Source organism: Paroedura picta, chromosome 10 (assembly GCF_049243985.1).
Source record: "Paroedura picta isolate Pp20150507F chromosome 10, Ppicta_v3.0, whole genome shotgun sequence".
In the NCBI taxonomy this organism is placed as follows: domain Eukaryota; kingdom Metazoa; phylum Chordata; class Lepidosauria; order Squamata; family Gekkonidae; genus Paroedura; species Paroedura picta.
Genome location: NC_135378.1, coordinates 55,484,614 through 55,502,474, shown reverse-complemented (window position 1 = coordinate 55,502,474; position 17,861 = coordinate 55,484,614). Strand labels below are relative to the sequence as shown.

Genomic DNA, 17,861 nt, shown 5'->3' with positions numbered 1-17,861 from the left:
TGCTTATCAGTTTAAATAACAGTCACTGTGCCTCCCATGTTGATGATTCATCTGTTTCGGATTACATTCCTACCTTCCCCCTCCCCCAGCTTTTCATAAAGTTCGTTTTCCTCTTTCAACAGGGCCATTAGTTATTTCAAGCTTGATTTCCTTGCCCCAGCTACACCTGTCTAGGGGCAACACAGCTCAGGAAGTGGCAGCCATTACACCTGCTGACCAACTGGCAAAGACTACGGCAGCTAACAATCCTTCAACAAGTTGTAATGTGCTTTGTTCACCCTACTTTCAGTCTTTACTAACACAGTCCTTGTCCAAAACCACTATCTACAGAAATGGTTTAATAGTTTCATATTATGTAATCAGACACCGCCCCAGACTGTCATACTGAGGGATGGTATATAAAATGAAATAAATAAAAGAATAATAATTTGTTAATAATATTCTGAAGACTTAGCGGAGAATGGAAGAGAGATCTGGTTCCTGGTTCAACGGAGTTGGAAACAAAGGAATACATGGGTCCAGGCCATTTCACACACTGCCGTTGCAGAAGTAAGTTTGCGAAAGATGAAAGCAGCATTGAACAGGCCAACTACTGGCCTGCCTATTGAGTCAGAGGAGTACCTCTCAAAGCAACTTAAAATGGAAGCTCAGTGCTGAACAGTGTCATTTGGTTGTTTTCCTTACAATCATGAACAGCAGTTCCTTAGGAGTAGGATCCCACCCCTGCTTAGGAAGGAGTAGGATTTCAGTATACACATCACCTTTCCTTCAGTAGAGATGAACAGGCCAATGTGGAAAAGCACCCCTGTCTTTAGTGGAATGGGAAGTACTGCTGCTACCTAACTCTTGTGATTTTTCAGTTACTCTATGTAGGCATGTTAATTTCTTTTTAAAGTACACTGATTAGCTATGGTCCATATAATAAAATGATAGTTTTATGCCATCTATATAATTGAGAAGAACCACTATGGGTGGAGCGGTGTCCGGGCCATTTCTGGGTGTCCGAACACCACTTGCACTCCACGAGCCAATCCAGGTGTGGCCAACAAAGCTGGCCACACCCAAATTTGGCCGGGCCCTGGAGCACCCAATCCCAAAAGCCAGCCATGAGGCGCACGCGCTGCCTCGCACCCACACTGTCCCAGCCGCCGCTGATCCCTGTCCACCAGTTCACCTGGCCAGTGGCAGTGCCTAGGCAGCAGGCGAGGTGGCGGCAGAGACTCCAACGCAGTGGAGGAACCTGCGAGGCAGTGGCGGCAGCAACACTGAGGAGCACCAGCCCCAAGGCCGCCGTGCATTCACCCCTGCGCCCTGGCAGGTGGGGGGGGGGACGGAGGCTTCAACAAGGTACTATGTTGGTGATAAGCAAAAAGAGGTCACAGAGGTGGATATATGCAAAAAAGAAGAAAAACTGAGAAATACAGTAATCCGGTGGTAGTTGTCTCCATTCCAACAGAAGATTTTCAAATCAGTACAAGGCTTAAGTTGGAGATATCTACCACTGGATTACTATATTTCTCATAGGGTTTTGCTTGTTCCTCAAGGTACTGACATACGATGGACTGGATTTCAGGGACAAGGAAATTCTCTGCCTTCCCTAGGATAAGGGAAACAGCTGTTAACGCTAATCTAATCCCTCTTTAAGAATTCTTGTAGCATGGCTTGGATAATACCTGGTACAGTCCCTGCTTGACAGCTTTTCTTCCCTTGGTTTCTTTCATTACCATTCATAATTAACCATAACATTTATTTTATTAATTTAGGAGGACAGAGAAATATGGGGGGGGGGGAGTTGCCTTTCCTTCAGCACGATCAATAAAAACTATGCCTTTACTGCAAAATAAGTTTTGTCTAACTAAATCTTTGTTAACAGATTTATAGTTTTTATGCTATTTAGCAGACAAGGTGTTTTTTAAATAAGAGACTAAACTTAAATTTCATGTTTGTATTTCAGTAAAACCTACTTGAATACACTTTGAAACAAGAGTACAACAAAATAGAATATACTTTAAATGTTGAATATACAAACTATTATAGTTCATTCTGAACACTGGTACTTCCTCTAACTTTGACTAAAAAAAAAATGTACAGGCTTTTAACTACCTGACACGAGTTCATGCCAAGCGTGACCTTTCAAGTGACAGAGTAGAAGCTGAAACTGAAATGTATGCACAGATGTCGAGGCTAAGTGGTTGACTCCAGGCATGGGGCAGCAAAAAGGCTGACACAACCATTGCCACTTTGTCCACAAGTAAGAAACTGACAGACTTAGCTACCATACAAAATATGTTACATGTCATTCTATAACAATACTGTGCTAGGTATAAGATTTTTTTAAAAAAATTGTTTTAATAAAAAATGCTTTACACAAACAAGCCATTAGCTTATTTCAAGAAAGATAACTGAAAATCAGTCTAAGGCTTTCATTTTAAATCTGCTTAAGCTGTATGATACAAAAATCCCTCTAGATCTCAATCTTCTCTTAGAAGCTCTTTAATCCTTTTAATTCACATTCTAGAATACCTAGTAGCAAAGTTTAACATAGCACCGGTTGAATACTGTGAGTACACAGTAGTAATTGCTGGTATGCATATTAAATGCATCAGATTTGTCTTGTAACAATTTTCTTTTAGACCTCCAGTACGTAGCAACCGAGAATCCCTCACAGAATCAGCTTAGTGTTCCATGCATTAGTGTAACGTGATAATGCAGTGAGCTTCTGGAGCCCCCACCAGTTGGAATTTTCCTTTTTTCATCAGCTTAGTATTGTCTCAATTTGCAAGAGGCAGTTGTGTCAGTGTGTGGCTGTGGTTCAGTTCCCACTGAAACATGGGACATTAATTCATTGCCAGTAAAATTCAAATATATGCATAACTATTAACATTTTAAAGTCTCTGTTTTCACCTTGATTGTGTCCATTTCCCTGCCTCCCTAAATATGTCAGTTTGCTCAGCTCCACGATGGACTACAGCTGCTTTTTCTTCATTTCTCGCATGTTACTATCCCCTCCGTTTTCACGGTTACAGGGAGGGCAATGGCTGAGGGTGTACTCACAACAACTACGTGAGTAACTGTCTTGGTTCCATCTGCTGGCTTTTCTTCTTGCACAAGCTGCAGAGTTTTTACTTCCCGTTCCTGCTTCAAAGCCACTGCTTCAGTTTTGACTTCTGGCCCTTTGATGACTGCACTAATAACTCTGGGAGGAGTATGGCCACCAGCCTGCTGGGGAGGCATGGAGAGTCTCATCACTGGTGTCCCGTGAGCTAGAGATACTGGAGTGAGTGCTCTCACAGCCAGTGGCGTGCCAACTATGTTGATACTTCCTGTCCCAGGTAGGCCAGTTTTAGTTTGCAGCTGGCACTGTGTAAGTTGTGTAGCAGGGATGGTAATGATTTTTGCAGGCTGCATTGTGATTTTCTCTCCATTATCAGCAGATGTGGGCATCACGGTAGGGATTGTCTGGATTACCACCTTTGGGGTTGTTGCTGTTGTTGGGCTTGTGCTGGTAATTAATGGTGACCCTGCATTTACTGACTGCACCGCAACAGTTGAAATTTTCTGTCCTAGGGATGTCATTACAACAGGCACTTGCATTGCCACACGAACAGTTCTGTCAAATATGTGAAAACAGTGCAGTGTTAAAACCAAACATGCTGCAGGAACAAGAGACTAAACAGAGAGAGACAACAATACTACAACACACACAAATCAGAATTCCACACACCAAACTGAACACTGACATACTTGATTTGCTTCTGAAAAATTGTGGGCTTAGGTTGTCTTCCTACTGCTTTAAAAATTGCATTAAAATCAAAATAGTTTTAAAATGTGACTAATCAATTAAGAACAACCTTAAGAGTTAGCTTTTAAAAAAAAAAGCCCTGTCTTCTGTTAAGCCAACGGTAATGCCGAAATGTTCAAAAATAGATATCTAGATTTAATTAATTCCTGTTTTATCGTTCAGGTGATATTTGGATTATATGCCCTACACACCCAAACAGTTCATATGTCTTTGCATCCTCAATCTGGATGCATTTTTCAATGGACTTAACTCAATGCCTGATATGCACGCCATGCAGCACTAACCTGGGAGCAGTTGTCACTGGAACAGTGGTAGTGGTGGGAGAACAAGGTGACATTTCATGCCTGGGTGAGGAGATATTTACCACTCTGGTCACCGGCTTTTCTGCTCTTGTGCAGTTCAACTGAGAAGCATTTTTCCCTGTGCGAGCAGAGGCGGCTGCTTTCAAGAGATTTTCTGCAGACAATGATACTCGTTCTAGCGATTTCTCATCTGTTGGTATTGACAAATCTTCACCGCCACATTCACTTTTGTCATCAATCACCACAATGTTTTTAGGCATTTCTTTAAACTGATACACGAGCCTTTGCCCCTCAACTTTTGCCAGAATTCCTCTTTGATAGTAGTATCTGCAAGGAAAAGTATAAGAATACTGTACAGAACAACACCTATAAATAACTTTCCCCTTTTTTACATGTGTGACCAAAAGATGTAACTGGTAAACCCAGGGCCATTTTCTCAACCAAATAACCTCTGCATATTGGATTCTGCAGCGTAACATCAAAAAGTGAACAAGAATGACAGTAACATCATTATGAGAAAAACAATGTCCCTGGCAAGTTCAAAAAGCATAAGGCTACATTAGCAAGACTATTGCTATGATAAATCTCCCAATCTGTAATTAGTGCAGAGATTTCTTCTTGTTTTGTTTGAATAGTCCTTCCCATCAATGCTTTTTACACACACAAGAAAAAAATATATATATATATGTACCTCAGGGCCCTTCCCATTGTTTCGTAGTTCATATCAGGCTTGTTCTTGTGCTTTCCCCATAATTTGGAAACTGCTTTTGAGTCCACAAGTTTAAAGATGCCCTTCTCCCGCTGGGTCCACTTGATATACCGGGGACAAGTGTTTTTGTCCTGGAGAAGGTCTAAAAGGAATTCCCACAAGTAGGTTGTATTTCCTACAGTAAATAAATATATGTGTCATTTACATATTTAAAACAGAAAAGTACAAAACTTCCCTTGCTATTGCCAAAACCAGGAATGATTAATGTATTAACCTTCTCATGATCAGGATATATATACAATAATTAAATGAATTTCAAGAACAAGTATTACATGTCACAATTATAAGAAAATACTTTTAAAATGAGCATTAAAATAATGTTAGATGTTTTAAGTCTCTGTTATTGGGGAATAGGAGAAAATGTTTTCTCGCAATGAAGTTAACAAGGGATAGAACTTCTAGTCTTTATGCTTGAACGGTAGATCAAGTTTTATCGTTCCTTGAGATAATGGTTAATGACCAATGAGGAATAAAGTTAAAACACTTTGTAAAAGATCAGAAAATCTGAATATAGATAATCACATAATAAAATCTTTCAGTATCTCTATCCTTTAAAAAGCAAACCAGCTAATTTCTCTAAATTTTCTACATTTTGAAAATTAAGCAGAGGTACAATTGCTTTCCCAAAGCAATATTCAGTGTACATGTAGAGTTAAAACAAACAAAACTCTCTAAATTAAAACTTCCTAGATCCTCCTGTAGATTGTTACAAAATATCTAACACAGTATAAGACCACTGCTGTAATTTACTAGCATTTCAGCAGGGGGCAATCTTCCACAAGAGTCAGTATCAACTTACAATATAAATATTTCGCTACCATTAACTGAAGTCATATTGTACAAGGACATTGTAAAGGTCATCCCCATTTCTGGATTGAATACATATACTTTCCATTTTATCAAAGGAGGTGAGATCTGACTCACAAAAAAACTCATGCTAAAATATAAATGTTGTTAGTATTTAAGGTGCCACTGAATTTCCGTTTAATTTTACTACAATACACTAACATGGCTACCCCACTGAAATACACATACTATAACCATGTGGCATGCAGTGATTTTAGGAACACACACAGCAGTACCAGTAAACTAAAGGCTCATTCCTGCTGTCTCTCTCATTCACACATCTCTAATATCAGGAAATATTCAACACAATGACAAATTAATGTCACCTATGACTTTGTCCAGGCCTCAAGAAACAAGTTGAAATACCATAAACCGCTATTGCTAGCTGGTGAATAAGGGGCAACTACGTAAGCCTAAAAGAAAAATAGGTACAATGAAAAATGTCCCATGATGAAATATTCTTCATCCAATAAATCCTAGAATAATTCTATACAAGTCCCTAGAGCTGTTAGTCCTTTGGAACACTACCCTGATTCTTAGCAGCACAAAAAGAAAGGTGATTTTTAACATATTCAGCCATTCAAAAGACATCCTTGTGGCTTGCAAACATCTCAAAGCCATTCTCTTGCACCTATGAACCAGATCATAGTCACTCTGCTGCCAGTAATGACATTCCCATGGGTTTTACTGATTTAGCTTCCTTTAAGCTGCCTTGATGATCAATTGATCAAGTAAGACACAGATGTAAATAATTTTTTTAAGGAAAATGCCCATTTCATACTGCTCCTCCTGTTCTTGAGCCATTTCCTTTCCTCATTGCAAGGGCCACTTCATCTTTCTGGCTTGGCAAACAAGCCATCACAATCGCAAAAACCCTGATCTCACGATAGGCTGCCTTGACAACCTTTTAAACAGCAAGCAAGAACGTATATGATGTTCTTTTTCCGCTGTGTAAGAATTAAGGTGTGTTTGCTAAGTACTTCACAGTTCTGCAAGAATTATTACACAAATGTCACCTTTGCCTTCTCTTGGCTTCTTCTTTATGCCCAAGTCTGGAGATGAACTGGAAATGGCTGATGGTACTTGAGTTTTTGGCTTTCGGCCAGCTGCAAAGAACAGTTTGAAAGGCTGAAACCTGTACCTACTTTACAGTTTGGGTAACCTCACAAGGTAGGCTTTATCCAAATGTAAATAGGCCACTAGTTGTTGGTGACCAACTGATAATGACAAATAAGCAAATCTTGCAAGTCACAATTTATCTGAGCATTGAATTTTTAAGGAAAAAATCTATTTCATTTATATGTAGTTGACAGGTACATTATTTATAACCACTCCCCTGGGTAAACTAATTATATACGATGATGATCATTCATCCATTAATTTATTTATTAGTGCATATCCTTACAAAAAAGTCAGTCATGAACATTCCTCTTTTACAGAAAGGGCACTCACTGATGGTGTGCATGTAACTTGAAACGATCTTTCCTGAAACATGTATGGCAGTATGCAAATCTGAACCAATATTCCTGCAACTATTGCATAATTCTCCTTAAAATAAAGCAAAGACAGTTCACGTTCATCTGTAGGTTCAATCAAGACCATTTCTGAAGAGGCAAAAGGCTCTTGCTTCAACATGTCATCTGACTTGTTTACAACATTATATGCAACCTCACTTTTCCTTAAATCAAGTTATTAATAACCAAGTAATAACCTATGTAGGAAATATGCCACTTCTTAGATACTGTTCTGGCCCGGAGGGCACAAAGTGACACAACAACAGATAAGTGTCTATGTGGCTTAATGACACTATCTGCTGTTTTACTGTTTTCATTGGTGGAAGGTAAAGACAACATAAAGAAAGGTTCACAAAATGCATAAACTCTGAAGTTCCTGACTTTAAAGTACCTTTTTTTTTCTTCATTGGCTCATGGATCTCTGGTGATGTTGGTATAGGAGATGTATCCATTGGTTCAGCCTCCTCAGTTGATACTTCTACTACTGTCTCTGTGATTACATCTGGCCTTATTGCAGCATGAATGAACTCTGGAGTTGACACACAAGGAGGGACAAAAACTTCCACTAAGGAAAGCAAATAAATAAGGTGAGGCTTTGAGGCATAATTTAGTATGTTCTATATTGTAAGAAACTTTTAAAAATATTGTATAGATGGCTGGTCGAAGGCCTTAAGAAATCATCGTATCCCATGTTGGATGATACGTACTTCTATTGTGACACAACATTGTCCTAATATTTTAAAATCATTCTTGGTCCTAATTTTTAAACAATAATTCTTGTTGGTCGGAAGTAAAATATGTATATGAAAACTTTACAGCCCATACTTTTTGAAATGAGACTCAACATTCTTCATTTGTAAATTCCTCATATTCTACCATAGTTCCACTGACAGAAGAAGGAGAAGGGGCAATCTTGCCCAGCCCTACTGCCTCAATACAGGTTCCCCCCTCACTGAACATGAGACTTTGTGTCTGCTTCTGCCAACTAGTTGAACATTTATAGTGTAGATACAAGCCATAGACTTTAGATAAATTAAGATAGGTTTTAAAAAAATAGAAATTCTCAATTAAAAACATTCACCAGTTTTTGGGTGGTGAACAGGGTTATACCTTTTTTAGCAGAATGCATACAGAAGCAGGTCTACAACATTTTTCATTTTAGAATACAGTCATCTGTACACCAGTAAACTATATATCAAAAATACAAGCAGTTTTCTCTCTGAAAACGAAGCAATAGAAGCATAATGCAATCCCTAGTTTTACAAATGAAAGTGGTGTTTTTTGTTTTTGCTCCAATCAGTGTAACATATTGGGTATATACGACTTAAAAAACCACAGATCTAGGTAAGTATTATTAAAAGTTATAGATACAGCTATGTACCCACTCAGAAAGGTGACCTTATCACATCCGTAGAATTGATGTGAGTTATTATGCAAAAGGAGTGGATCTCAACAACAAAAAAATAACTAGGCTTTGGAAGATAGATGCAATCTCTAGGAGTTTAAAAGACCTGCCTTCTCCCACTCCCCAATAAATTTTGGGGGTAGGACATCTGTCTTTAAAAATATTTTTCATATTATTCAAAAATTGCAATACATTTCAGGTTATATAAAACAGGCTAAAAAAAATTTCCCAACATCCTCATCATCATAATCTTTACAATTCCCAAACTAGTCCCCTACCACTATATTATTTTCTTAACTATGACTGTTAATACCTCAAAATCCAAAAAAGTTATATATCTCACAATGAAAAAAACTATAAAGAATATTATTTGAATTCCAATTCTTTAGATATATATTTTGAATTTTTGTTATCCATAATGCTTTAACACTGCTCTATATTTATACACTGTTGTAGATGCAGATTGTTTCTCATTCTAAATTTATTCCCCACTTTCATAATTGATACTTTCATAATAAACTGAAGAAATTGAAGAAATAAATAATATACTCCATCTCCCCTCAAATTTCAAAAATGATCTATTTTTTTTCAAATATGACATCAATTTCGCCATTACTGCATAGTCAGCAGTTTGTTATTCCAATTCTTCTAAGGTTTGACTAATATTAGATTTCCATAGGACATTTGACTACCCTGCAATACAATGGAGTCTGGACTGAGGTAGGAGGTTGGATCCAGCACAAATGTATGTATGCCCAAAGAGCTTTGAGCAAGCAGAAATGCAAAAATCCAATAGTCACTTGAACTAAGTCAGACATGTATTTCGATTGGATTTCCACGCTTTAATTCCATCAGTTCAGAAACACTTCTAGGAATGGAATAAAATTAAAACTAAGCTGTCTTAACATTCTATTCTATCAGTCTATGGTTTTCAAACTGACTAAGCCAAGTTTTAGGAGGATTTAATACCCAATATATGCAACTGAAATAATTGTAAAAAAATAATATTGTAAATACAATCTACAAACAACCTTTCCCTTCTGAGGTCAACAAAGGTCACTCCAGACACTATACTTGCCATACAGAAGCTACTTGACATAAACCCTGTGCAACAGCTGCTCCAAACAGCAGTTGTAATACATGAAGCCACAGCCAGACTCCCAAGTCTTCTCGCATGATATGTAAACTAGCTTCCAGAAGAAAGTATCAAAGCTGGCAAGGTGAAGGTTCAGGAAAGTTGGAAGAAGTTCAGTCCTTCCCACAACTAAATTAAAGCCTTTAGGGCTCAGTTCTGCTCTGACTGAATGCAAATTAAACCACTGTCCAAAATACTATTCTGTATTATTGACATACCAGGAGTTCGCGCATCTCTTAAGCAGGTTGGAGACTCCATGTGAAGCAAGGCTTCTGCTGCTTCAATTGTCTTGTCGGAACAGTGCACATTGCTGCCATGAACTGATGCTTCCACTGGATAAAGAGAAAAGTAAACTCCATCACACACATATATTGGTTGACAACAGCTATGTGACATGACCCAAAAATTGGTCAGTATCCATTGGTCAAATCTTAAAAGTTCCATTACAATAAATGTTTAAAAGCTACAAATTCATTTACATTTATATATGCCACTTTCTTCCCCAATGGGGAATCGAAAGTTACTTACAACCTGGATTTCCCCTCATCCATTTTATCCTCACAATTACACTGTAAGGTAGGTTAGGCTGAGAGAGTGACTGGTCCAAGATCACCCAGTTAGTTTCCATGGCAGAATTCAAACCTGGCTGTCCAGACCCTACTACAGCAGTCCAGGCTTCTCTCTATGAAATGTACAGGGTTAAGGAAAACATTTAAGAATTGATCCCTCCCTTCATGTCAGGCCAAACCTGTTTTGTTCTCAAGTTCTACTAGGTGCTTTTATGTTATAATAAATTAATGGTGAGCATAATCAATTAAAGAATTAACTACCACGTTTTTAAAAAAAATAACTATCCATTTGTGAATGTATAAAGTTACCTTATGCCAAGACAGATTGGAAATAGCTGTCCACGGTATCTGTAAAGACAGGATTTTGCTAACATCGCCTACCTGAAATCACTTTAGCTGGAGATGATGGGGACTGAACCTAGGACCTTCTGCATAGAATGCATGTGTTCTATACAGAATTAAGCCCTCCTCTCCTAACAGAAGAGGTAACAGGGGCTCTGAGCCAGAGAAACTGGCCAAGAATTACGGACAACATTCAGATATCATAATAAACCTCCATTTGTGATGAGAAGGAGCATGGTGTGTTTGCTATGATCATGCCCACTTTCCTTCTCTCCTCATATGTGGAGCACAAATGGAAGCTCAAAATTCAATACCAGTTTGCTATGATGTCTGTGCAAACTGGAGTTTGTCCCTCCACACAAACCAGAATTCTAAAACCCAATACAGAAACTTGGTTTGTACAAAGAAAGAAGTTTGTCGTGGCTATCCAATATTTTATCAGTAGTTTGTCATGATGTAAGTGTAGAGCCACACCTCTGTGACCCTGACCAGCAGAGGGCTCCATTTCTCTGTCATTTCTCAAAACATTTCTCTCTCTATGCAAAGGTGTTAAGGAACAATAGCTGCATCTATTAAGTACATTTGAAATATACAAGGACTTACAGATAACAGATGAACAAAAGCACTCAGCAAGTAAATACTAGAAACTGTTTTGTAACAGGTCCCAGCAATGACTAGCCAGTGCATGTGATAGGCATAAAGGGTTGCTTTATTACTGGTCATGAATGTGTATAGTAAGAATATAGTCCATGGCAACTTCGTTGAGCCGATGATGTTTCAGGCAGTGAAGGCATCACTCTATTCTTCCTTCTATTCTTTTAGAAATGTTCATTTCTAAAACTGCATTTGCTCAGCATTTTACTGTTATATAAAATAGGCGTATCACACACTTTCTATGTGATAAAACTACTATATTCCATTTTCAGGGACATTTCTTCCTTAAGATTAAAACAATTTAAGGAAAATATATTATGAGTTGTCAAGTCTTAACATACTTGGCCATCAAGTCACAGGTGACTTATGGAGACCCCACAGATTTTTCAAAGCAAGAGACATTCAGAGTTGGTTTGGCAATATCTGTCTCTGTGTAAAAAACCCTAGACTTCCTTGGTGGTCTTCCATCCAAATACTAACCAGAGATGACCCTGTTAGCTTCCACTTAAGAGAAATAAAAATAATTTGTAGGTGACATTTAGAATTTGTTTTATGGATGTATTCCCCCAATTGAAGTATTCTCTCTCGTGCTGCTTAGTTGGTGAAATGGCATTCTACCATGTAAAGAGATGCTTAAATCTCTTGCCAACTGGCATGGCCTCCATGATATTGCATTTCAAACCAGTACCAAAACACAGGGTTTCATATGTGACTTGGTTCCTAGGATCAAAAGCCTTTTTCATTTTTTAAACAGGGGTTCTTCCTTGTCACCAACTTAATTTAGAATATTGATGTAATAGGATAGTTCTTTTGAAGTTCCAGCAGAGAAACACTACTTAAATCCTTATTAGCTTACTGGCACTGGGGATTGGTGACCCTGCTTATTCTAAAGATAGACTTTGATGCTGACAGCTCAGCTGGAGTGTTTTAGCTTTGAGTAAATTTCCATAAATGGAAAGAGCAACTGGAGATTGTGTGCATGTTTATACACCTTCATATGTGGGTGATATGTAACAGGTGGCTATTATATATTTTTATCTCTAATAAGTGTTTATAACTTCTTTTTTTCAAAACTGATTAATATTGTCTTTGTAAAATCCTACTGAAAGCATAAGTCCTAAATTTAAGGCTTCTTTTGTGTTGCAGAATGATTGTAAACTTGCATTTGTAATCTAGATACAGAAACAGTAGTCATCCACTATTTTTTGTTGTCACTTTCTCTCTTATATTGGTAGCTTGGTTCTCTCCCCATCCGTATTGCAGCCTCCCTGACCCAAGTAGCTGTTAGTCCATGTAGTTCCCCTGATCTAAATTTGGAGAACACTTCTGAAGAGAAGAGAACCCAGGAAACAGCTGTGATCTTGCACGATAGATTGTTGCATTCAATCATTAGGAGAATACCTGCCTCATGCTTGAAATACCTGTATTGCAAAATATTTATTAAGGTATCTTTCCAGAAATTTTAGAAGGCTTTTGACATTAAAAAACAAACAAACACTGACATATGCTTATGGACAGGGTAGTTAGGTAGTTCAACATCCACCCCAGACAGTTTCAATTTGGTACCTCTGAAGCTGAAGTTCAGTCATGAATAGACATGTACAAAATAAATATAGAAAATTGTACCACTTTTAATATGGCCGGAAATGATTGGCCGAATCTGAAATGCACGAATACCCCTTCACCTTTTCTGATTTGGCCGAAGCTGAAACGTTTCAGGGCTCTTTGCATGCATGCTTCTGTTTCCCCCCTTCCCAGGCAGCAGCACCTCTGCTACTTGAGAAGGGAAAAGAGAGGGCCTGCCAAACAGCTGAGGATGACAGGCATCCTGCCTGCTCCCTTTAAATTCCTCCCCAACTGAGGAAGGATTTAAAGGGTGCGGGTGGGTTTCTGTCATCAGCTGTTTGGTGTACTGGCTGCTCCCTTTAAATGCTCACCCCACCTTCGCAGTGTGTTGGGAGGGATTTAAAGCGAGCAGGCTGGGTGCCAGTCATCAGCTGCTAGGTGCACTGCCTGAAAAAGCAAGGGTGGGGGAGGAGCATTTATATGGCCAAATTACAATTCAGCCACCTTGATTTGGATTGTTCGAATGCCGGTAATGGGCAGTTCAGCTCGAATAAGCCAAAAAAAGGAGCTGAAATCATTGATTTGGTTACTTTTCATCCTATCTAAGCTGAATCACCTCTGCCTCGTCATGAATTTAAAAGTACTTAATATGGCCTATTTCAATGTTGACATACAGTATTTGCTGGCGTATAAGACTACTTCCCCCCCCCCGAAAAACATGCCTCCAAGTGGGGGGGTCGTCCTATACGCCGGGTGCACTTCAGTTGGGATAGACATAGCTGCCCATAGTGGCTTCCCAATGCCCACCCGGTGGCCATAGTGGCCTCCCAATGCCCGCCCACCTCATTCTACATACCATCCAGTATCACGCGGTATCTAGCGCGGCCGCAGCGGTTCATCAGAGAGGCTGCGGCGAGCATCAGCAGCAAGAGAGGGGTGCCAGCCTTTTCGGCGTGACCGGCCCGTTCTGCTCTCCGGGAAGCAGCGGCGCTCCAGCCCGCCCCTTGTCTACGCAGAGCTCGCACATGCGCAATTGCACACTAGTGCCGGTCACAGGGCGATGCAGGAGCAGGCTGGAGGCCCTGCAGTTGCGCTGAGGCCTTACAATGGTGACAATGACAGGTACTGTAATATAATGTAACAAACTCTATATTTTGAGTGGAAATGTTGGGGGGTCATCTTATACGCCAGCAAATACGGTATGTGGACCACAAAGGGTCCATCCTCATCCCCAGTTTTAAGCTAGGGACCATCTATTTTGACTCTGTAATAACATGAACATTACCTATGCTAGAGATACCAGTTTTCTGGAAAATGTGAATAGAAAATGAGATCTAGTTCACTACAATTGTTTGGCAAGAAAGGAAGCTATGTTGATTTCTCAGAGAGCCAGCCTGGTGTAGTGGGTGAAATATCATACCAGGATCTGGGAGATATAGGTGTGAATCCACACTCTACCAAGAAAACTTACTAGGTGAGAGTGGAAATAGGGCGAAAAAAGTTGTAAGAGACCTTGCATTTCCACTGGAAAAAAAGTATGAAAACTGAAATATTATAAATTTAAATATTTCAACAGTTTTCCAGTTGCAGGAAGTAGTTAAATAGCTGCATATGCAAATCAGGCTTTTCCACTGCTGAAAGGCAAGGCCTACAAAGTGTTACTAGAGATTATTGCTCACAACAAGGAAGCTGGTGGCTTGAGAATGCCATGAAAGATGGAGCTGGTACATATACTAGCAATATCAAGTGCATGCTATGCTCTCTTGAAGACCAGACCCTGAAAAAAATTAACCCTAGTACTATGGATCATCGGACAGAACACCAGTCCCTGCTCTAAAAAATGTAATCGTAACCACCATCTCAGAAGGCTGATAAAAATTATAATATTTTTTGAAATGTGGAGAAGTAAACAATGACCTGAAATAATTAGCAGGAAACAGGATAGCACAGATCTCTAGAGTACAGTGCCCTTTGACCCAGACAGAGAGTTCCATTAGCTTGTACATGCAAAGACTGATGGTATCTGCCATCTCTTCTCTAGTATTTAAAAATGAGAACGCACACTGGGCTCACATTATGGTTTATCCTCTTAAGTTCTATTCCAAGACATTTACATAGCTAGAAATAATTCACTATATGTAAGAATCTACCAGTAAGTAAGACAGAAGTCAAATCTAACAGAGATGAGGCAAAACTAAGTAACATACACAAAACAAGATTTTTAACTTAGATTTTGTAAAGCACAATCAAGAAAAAACTATAATGGGAATGCTGTAAACCAGGTTCAGCAATTGTCTGTAATTAAAGAGCTAAACTATGTCAGCATTCAGAACAGCAGATCAATAAAGAGCCTGTATCCATCTGATATTGATAAGTCAAAACAGATACCATTACTCGATAATTTACATGATAATTGAGATTATTCAGTACAGAAATGCCAGGATATTTGCAGCTGAACAACTAACCTGTCTTATGGCACTCAATTTCCCAATTGTCACTCCTAATACACAAGTTACAAAACCATGTTTTCACTGTACAGAAAAAGTGACACATCGGAATTAATCACATAAAAACAGAAAATACCATACTCCCCAGAATATGACTAAAGAACAGAATTTCAGGAGAAGAAAGTAATTATACAAACTGAAGCAGTGACACAAGGCAGACTCTACCTAACTTAATAGCAGCCCAGGGAGCTATTTGCCCTGTTGGGGAAATTTACAATTTAGGGCTGGGCGCTTCGGCTGCTGAAGCACCCAACCCTAGTAGCTATCATTGACTAAGTTTTCCAGTGGGATAAATAGTGGCTTCCACAGTTTAGAAAACTCTTGACATCCTCCCTGAAAGCCACATCTACTTTGACTGTTTGTAAAAGAGTACTAGGATTACAGACATCTGAAACAAAGCCTAAGGCATTAGATATTGTGTTTTAAACAATGCAGAAAATGGCATTAACCTAATGAGAAAAGTGATGACATGAGAGGAGAATAAACAGAGCAAACAGATAATACAAAGATATACAGTCCACAGATTCGTTTGCTTTACAAACTGCTTTCCTGAACCGTTCAAACACAGCCCTATTCCTTAATATAGAAAAGGATGTTCAGGTTTGGGCCTTGGCTTTACTCCCTCCCCACCCAGTAAGCTGGAGAACAAGAACCTGCAGCCAGGCGGAGCAACAGGAAGGAAGACTGGTAGCCTGGGGAGCAAGTAATTGGCTGGCACATTTTATCAATTCTGGAGTGAGGTTCCTTGGACCTTCAGAATTAAGGCAAGCTTCTCTGAAAGAAGGCCTTTCCAAAGCACCCAAGGAGACATTCCCTAATTTCATCTTTGTAAGCTTTCATGAACTGTATAAAATTCATCCTGCTTGTTCATACTCAAATGCATTGTACAGAACATATAATTCCAGTCTTATTCCACCTACAATAACTTCCAATTTACTTCCAGGCTTAATTTAGGGTGCTGGTATTGATCTTTAAAGCTTGTGACCAACACACCTAAAGGACTGCCTTCCCCCACACAAGCCTGCCCCTTCATTCCAGTCATCCTTTGAAGCACTAGTTTGGTTGCACCCATCATCTGAGGCTAGATGAGCAATGATCCAAGAAAGGGCTTCCTCAGCCATGGCACCAAAACACACTGATTAAGGATTTTGGGTCTCCCTTAATCAGTGTGTTCTGCCAGAGAGTAAAGGCCTCTTTTGTTTGGCATATCTCCAACAACCTCTCCTGGCCCTCCTTTCTAATTCTGATTTTTTAAAAATTGAATCATTTCACAATTTTAAAAGATAGTTTTTAACTGTTCAGATGTTTTGTTTCTATGTGCAAAGCTTTGGAACCCTGATCAGGTGGAAAGGCAGCACAAAAATGCCTTAAATAAATCCTTTTACTGATTTTTCCCCTCGCCCTTCATACAGCTTTAGTTTAATTTTAAATGATAAACTACTAATGTATTTTTTTAACTACTGAAGATACTAACAGGTTAAACTCTTCTAATCACTGTGATTGCTTTTATTGTTCCCGTTAGCTACCTTGAGTGTCTGCTGGAAAAGGAGGCAAACAAAATTTTGGTACTATCCCACACAAGGTATCCACAACTGCATGGCACCATCTGCAGCTTGTCCTCTTCCTCCAATCACTTCCTCCAAAGTCTAGATTAGAAGGATAATAAAGAAGAGATATTTTCCCTTCTGTGGCAGCTAGCCCAATGTAGCAATAGCAGACATGTTCAAATCCTGCTTCCCAGCAGATGGCACCATTCTCTTTTCCCTGTCCTAATACCTGTACAGAAGATGTATTTTCTATGCAATTCACAACCGAGATAGAAATCACTATTTTGCTAAACATTTAGACACAACAAGGAGTCAAAAGCGATCACTGGAAAGGATAAATGTGAAGTTAATACTACTGAAAGCCAGTGAGAGGAGAGGTCAGAATGCCAGACTACTAGGGTCTAGGAGATCCAGGCCAAAATCCCCTCTCCTCCATGGAAGTTTGACTAGCCCAAGATCACCCCTCAAGCTAACTCCACCTAGCTTACCTCACATGGTTGTTTTGAAAATAAAATGGAGGAGAGAATGAGGTGAGGTGCTTTGGTCCCTACTGAGGAGAAATACAGGGTATGAATGAATAAATACAAAGAATTGTTAAGTGCTGTTACAAAGGAAGCAATGCCAGGAGTCTCTGCATTAAATGTGGTGATGACGTTGCTGCACATATCAGCATGCCACCAATATTACTTGCATACAACAAGGGGAACTGGCTCTGTGAAGCTGTCCACATGTTGCCAAGGACACTGGCTAACATAAGGCAGAAACACAATCCTATCCATTTCCCACCCTTTAGGAATAAAGTAAGATTCAGGCCATAAAAAGCTATTACTGCCTGCACCAATGCCCATTAATGTTCAAACCCAGCCCTTTCACAATCTAAAACAAACAAAATCCGCAGCTGAT

General features: G+C 39.3%; 1 protein-coding gene across 9 annotated transcripts in view; it reads right to left on the bottom strand.

Moving 5' to 3' along the window:
• Positions 1-1,733: 1,733 nt before the first annotated feature.
• The window catches only part of ELF2 (E74 like ETS transcription factor 2), a 42,307-nt gene continuing 26,179 nt past the window's right edge, over positions 1,734-17,861 (bottom strand). For 3 of the 9 annotated variants that reach the window (XM_077300265.1, XM_077300271.1, XM_077300273.1), the window contains 6 exons: positions 9,992-10,105; positions 7,625-7,798; positions 6,736-6,825; positions 4,796-4,988; positions 4,087-4,431; positions 1,734-3,610 (listed from right to left, as the gene is read on the bottom strand). In XM_077300265.1, coding sequence (XP_077156380.1) covers positions 2,983-3,610; positions 4,087-4,431; positions 4,796-4,988; positions 6,736-6,825; positions 7,625-7,798; positions 9,992-10,105 — 1,544 coding nt within the window. In that variant the 3' untranslated portion in view covers positions 1,734-2,982. The remainder of the gene's footprint in view (positions 3,611-4,086; positions 4,432-4,795; positions 4,989-6,735; positions 6,826-7,624; positions 7,799-9,991; positions 10,106-17,861) is intronic. The other 6 variants (XM_077300266.1, XM_077300268.1, XM_077300269.1 and 3 more) reach the window with 3 other exon arrangements.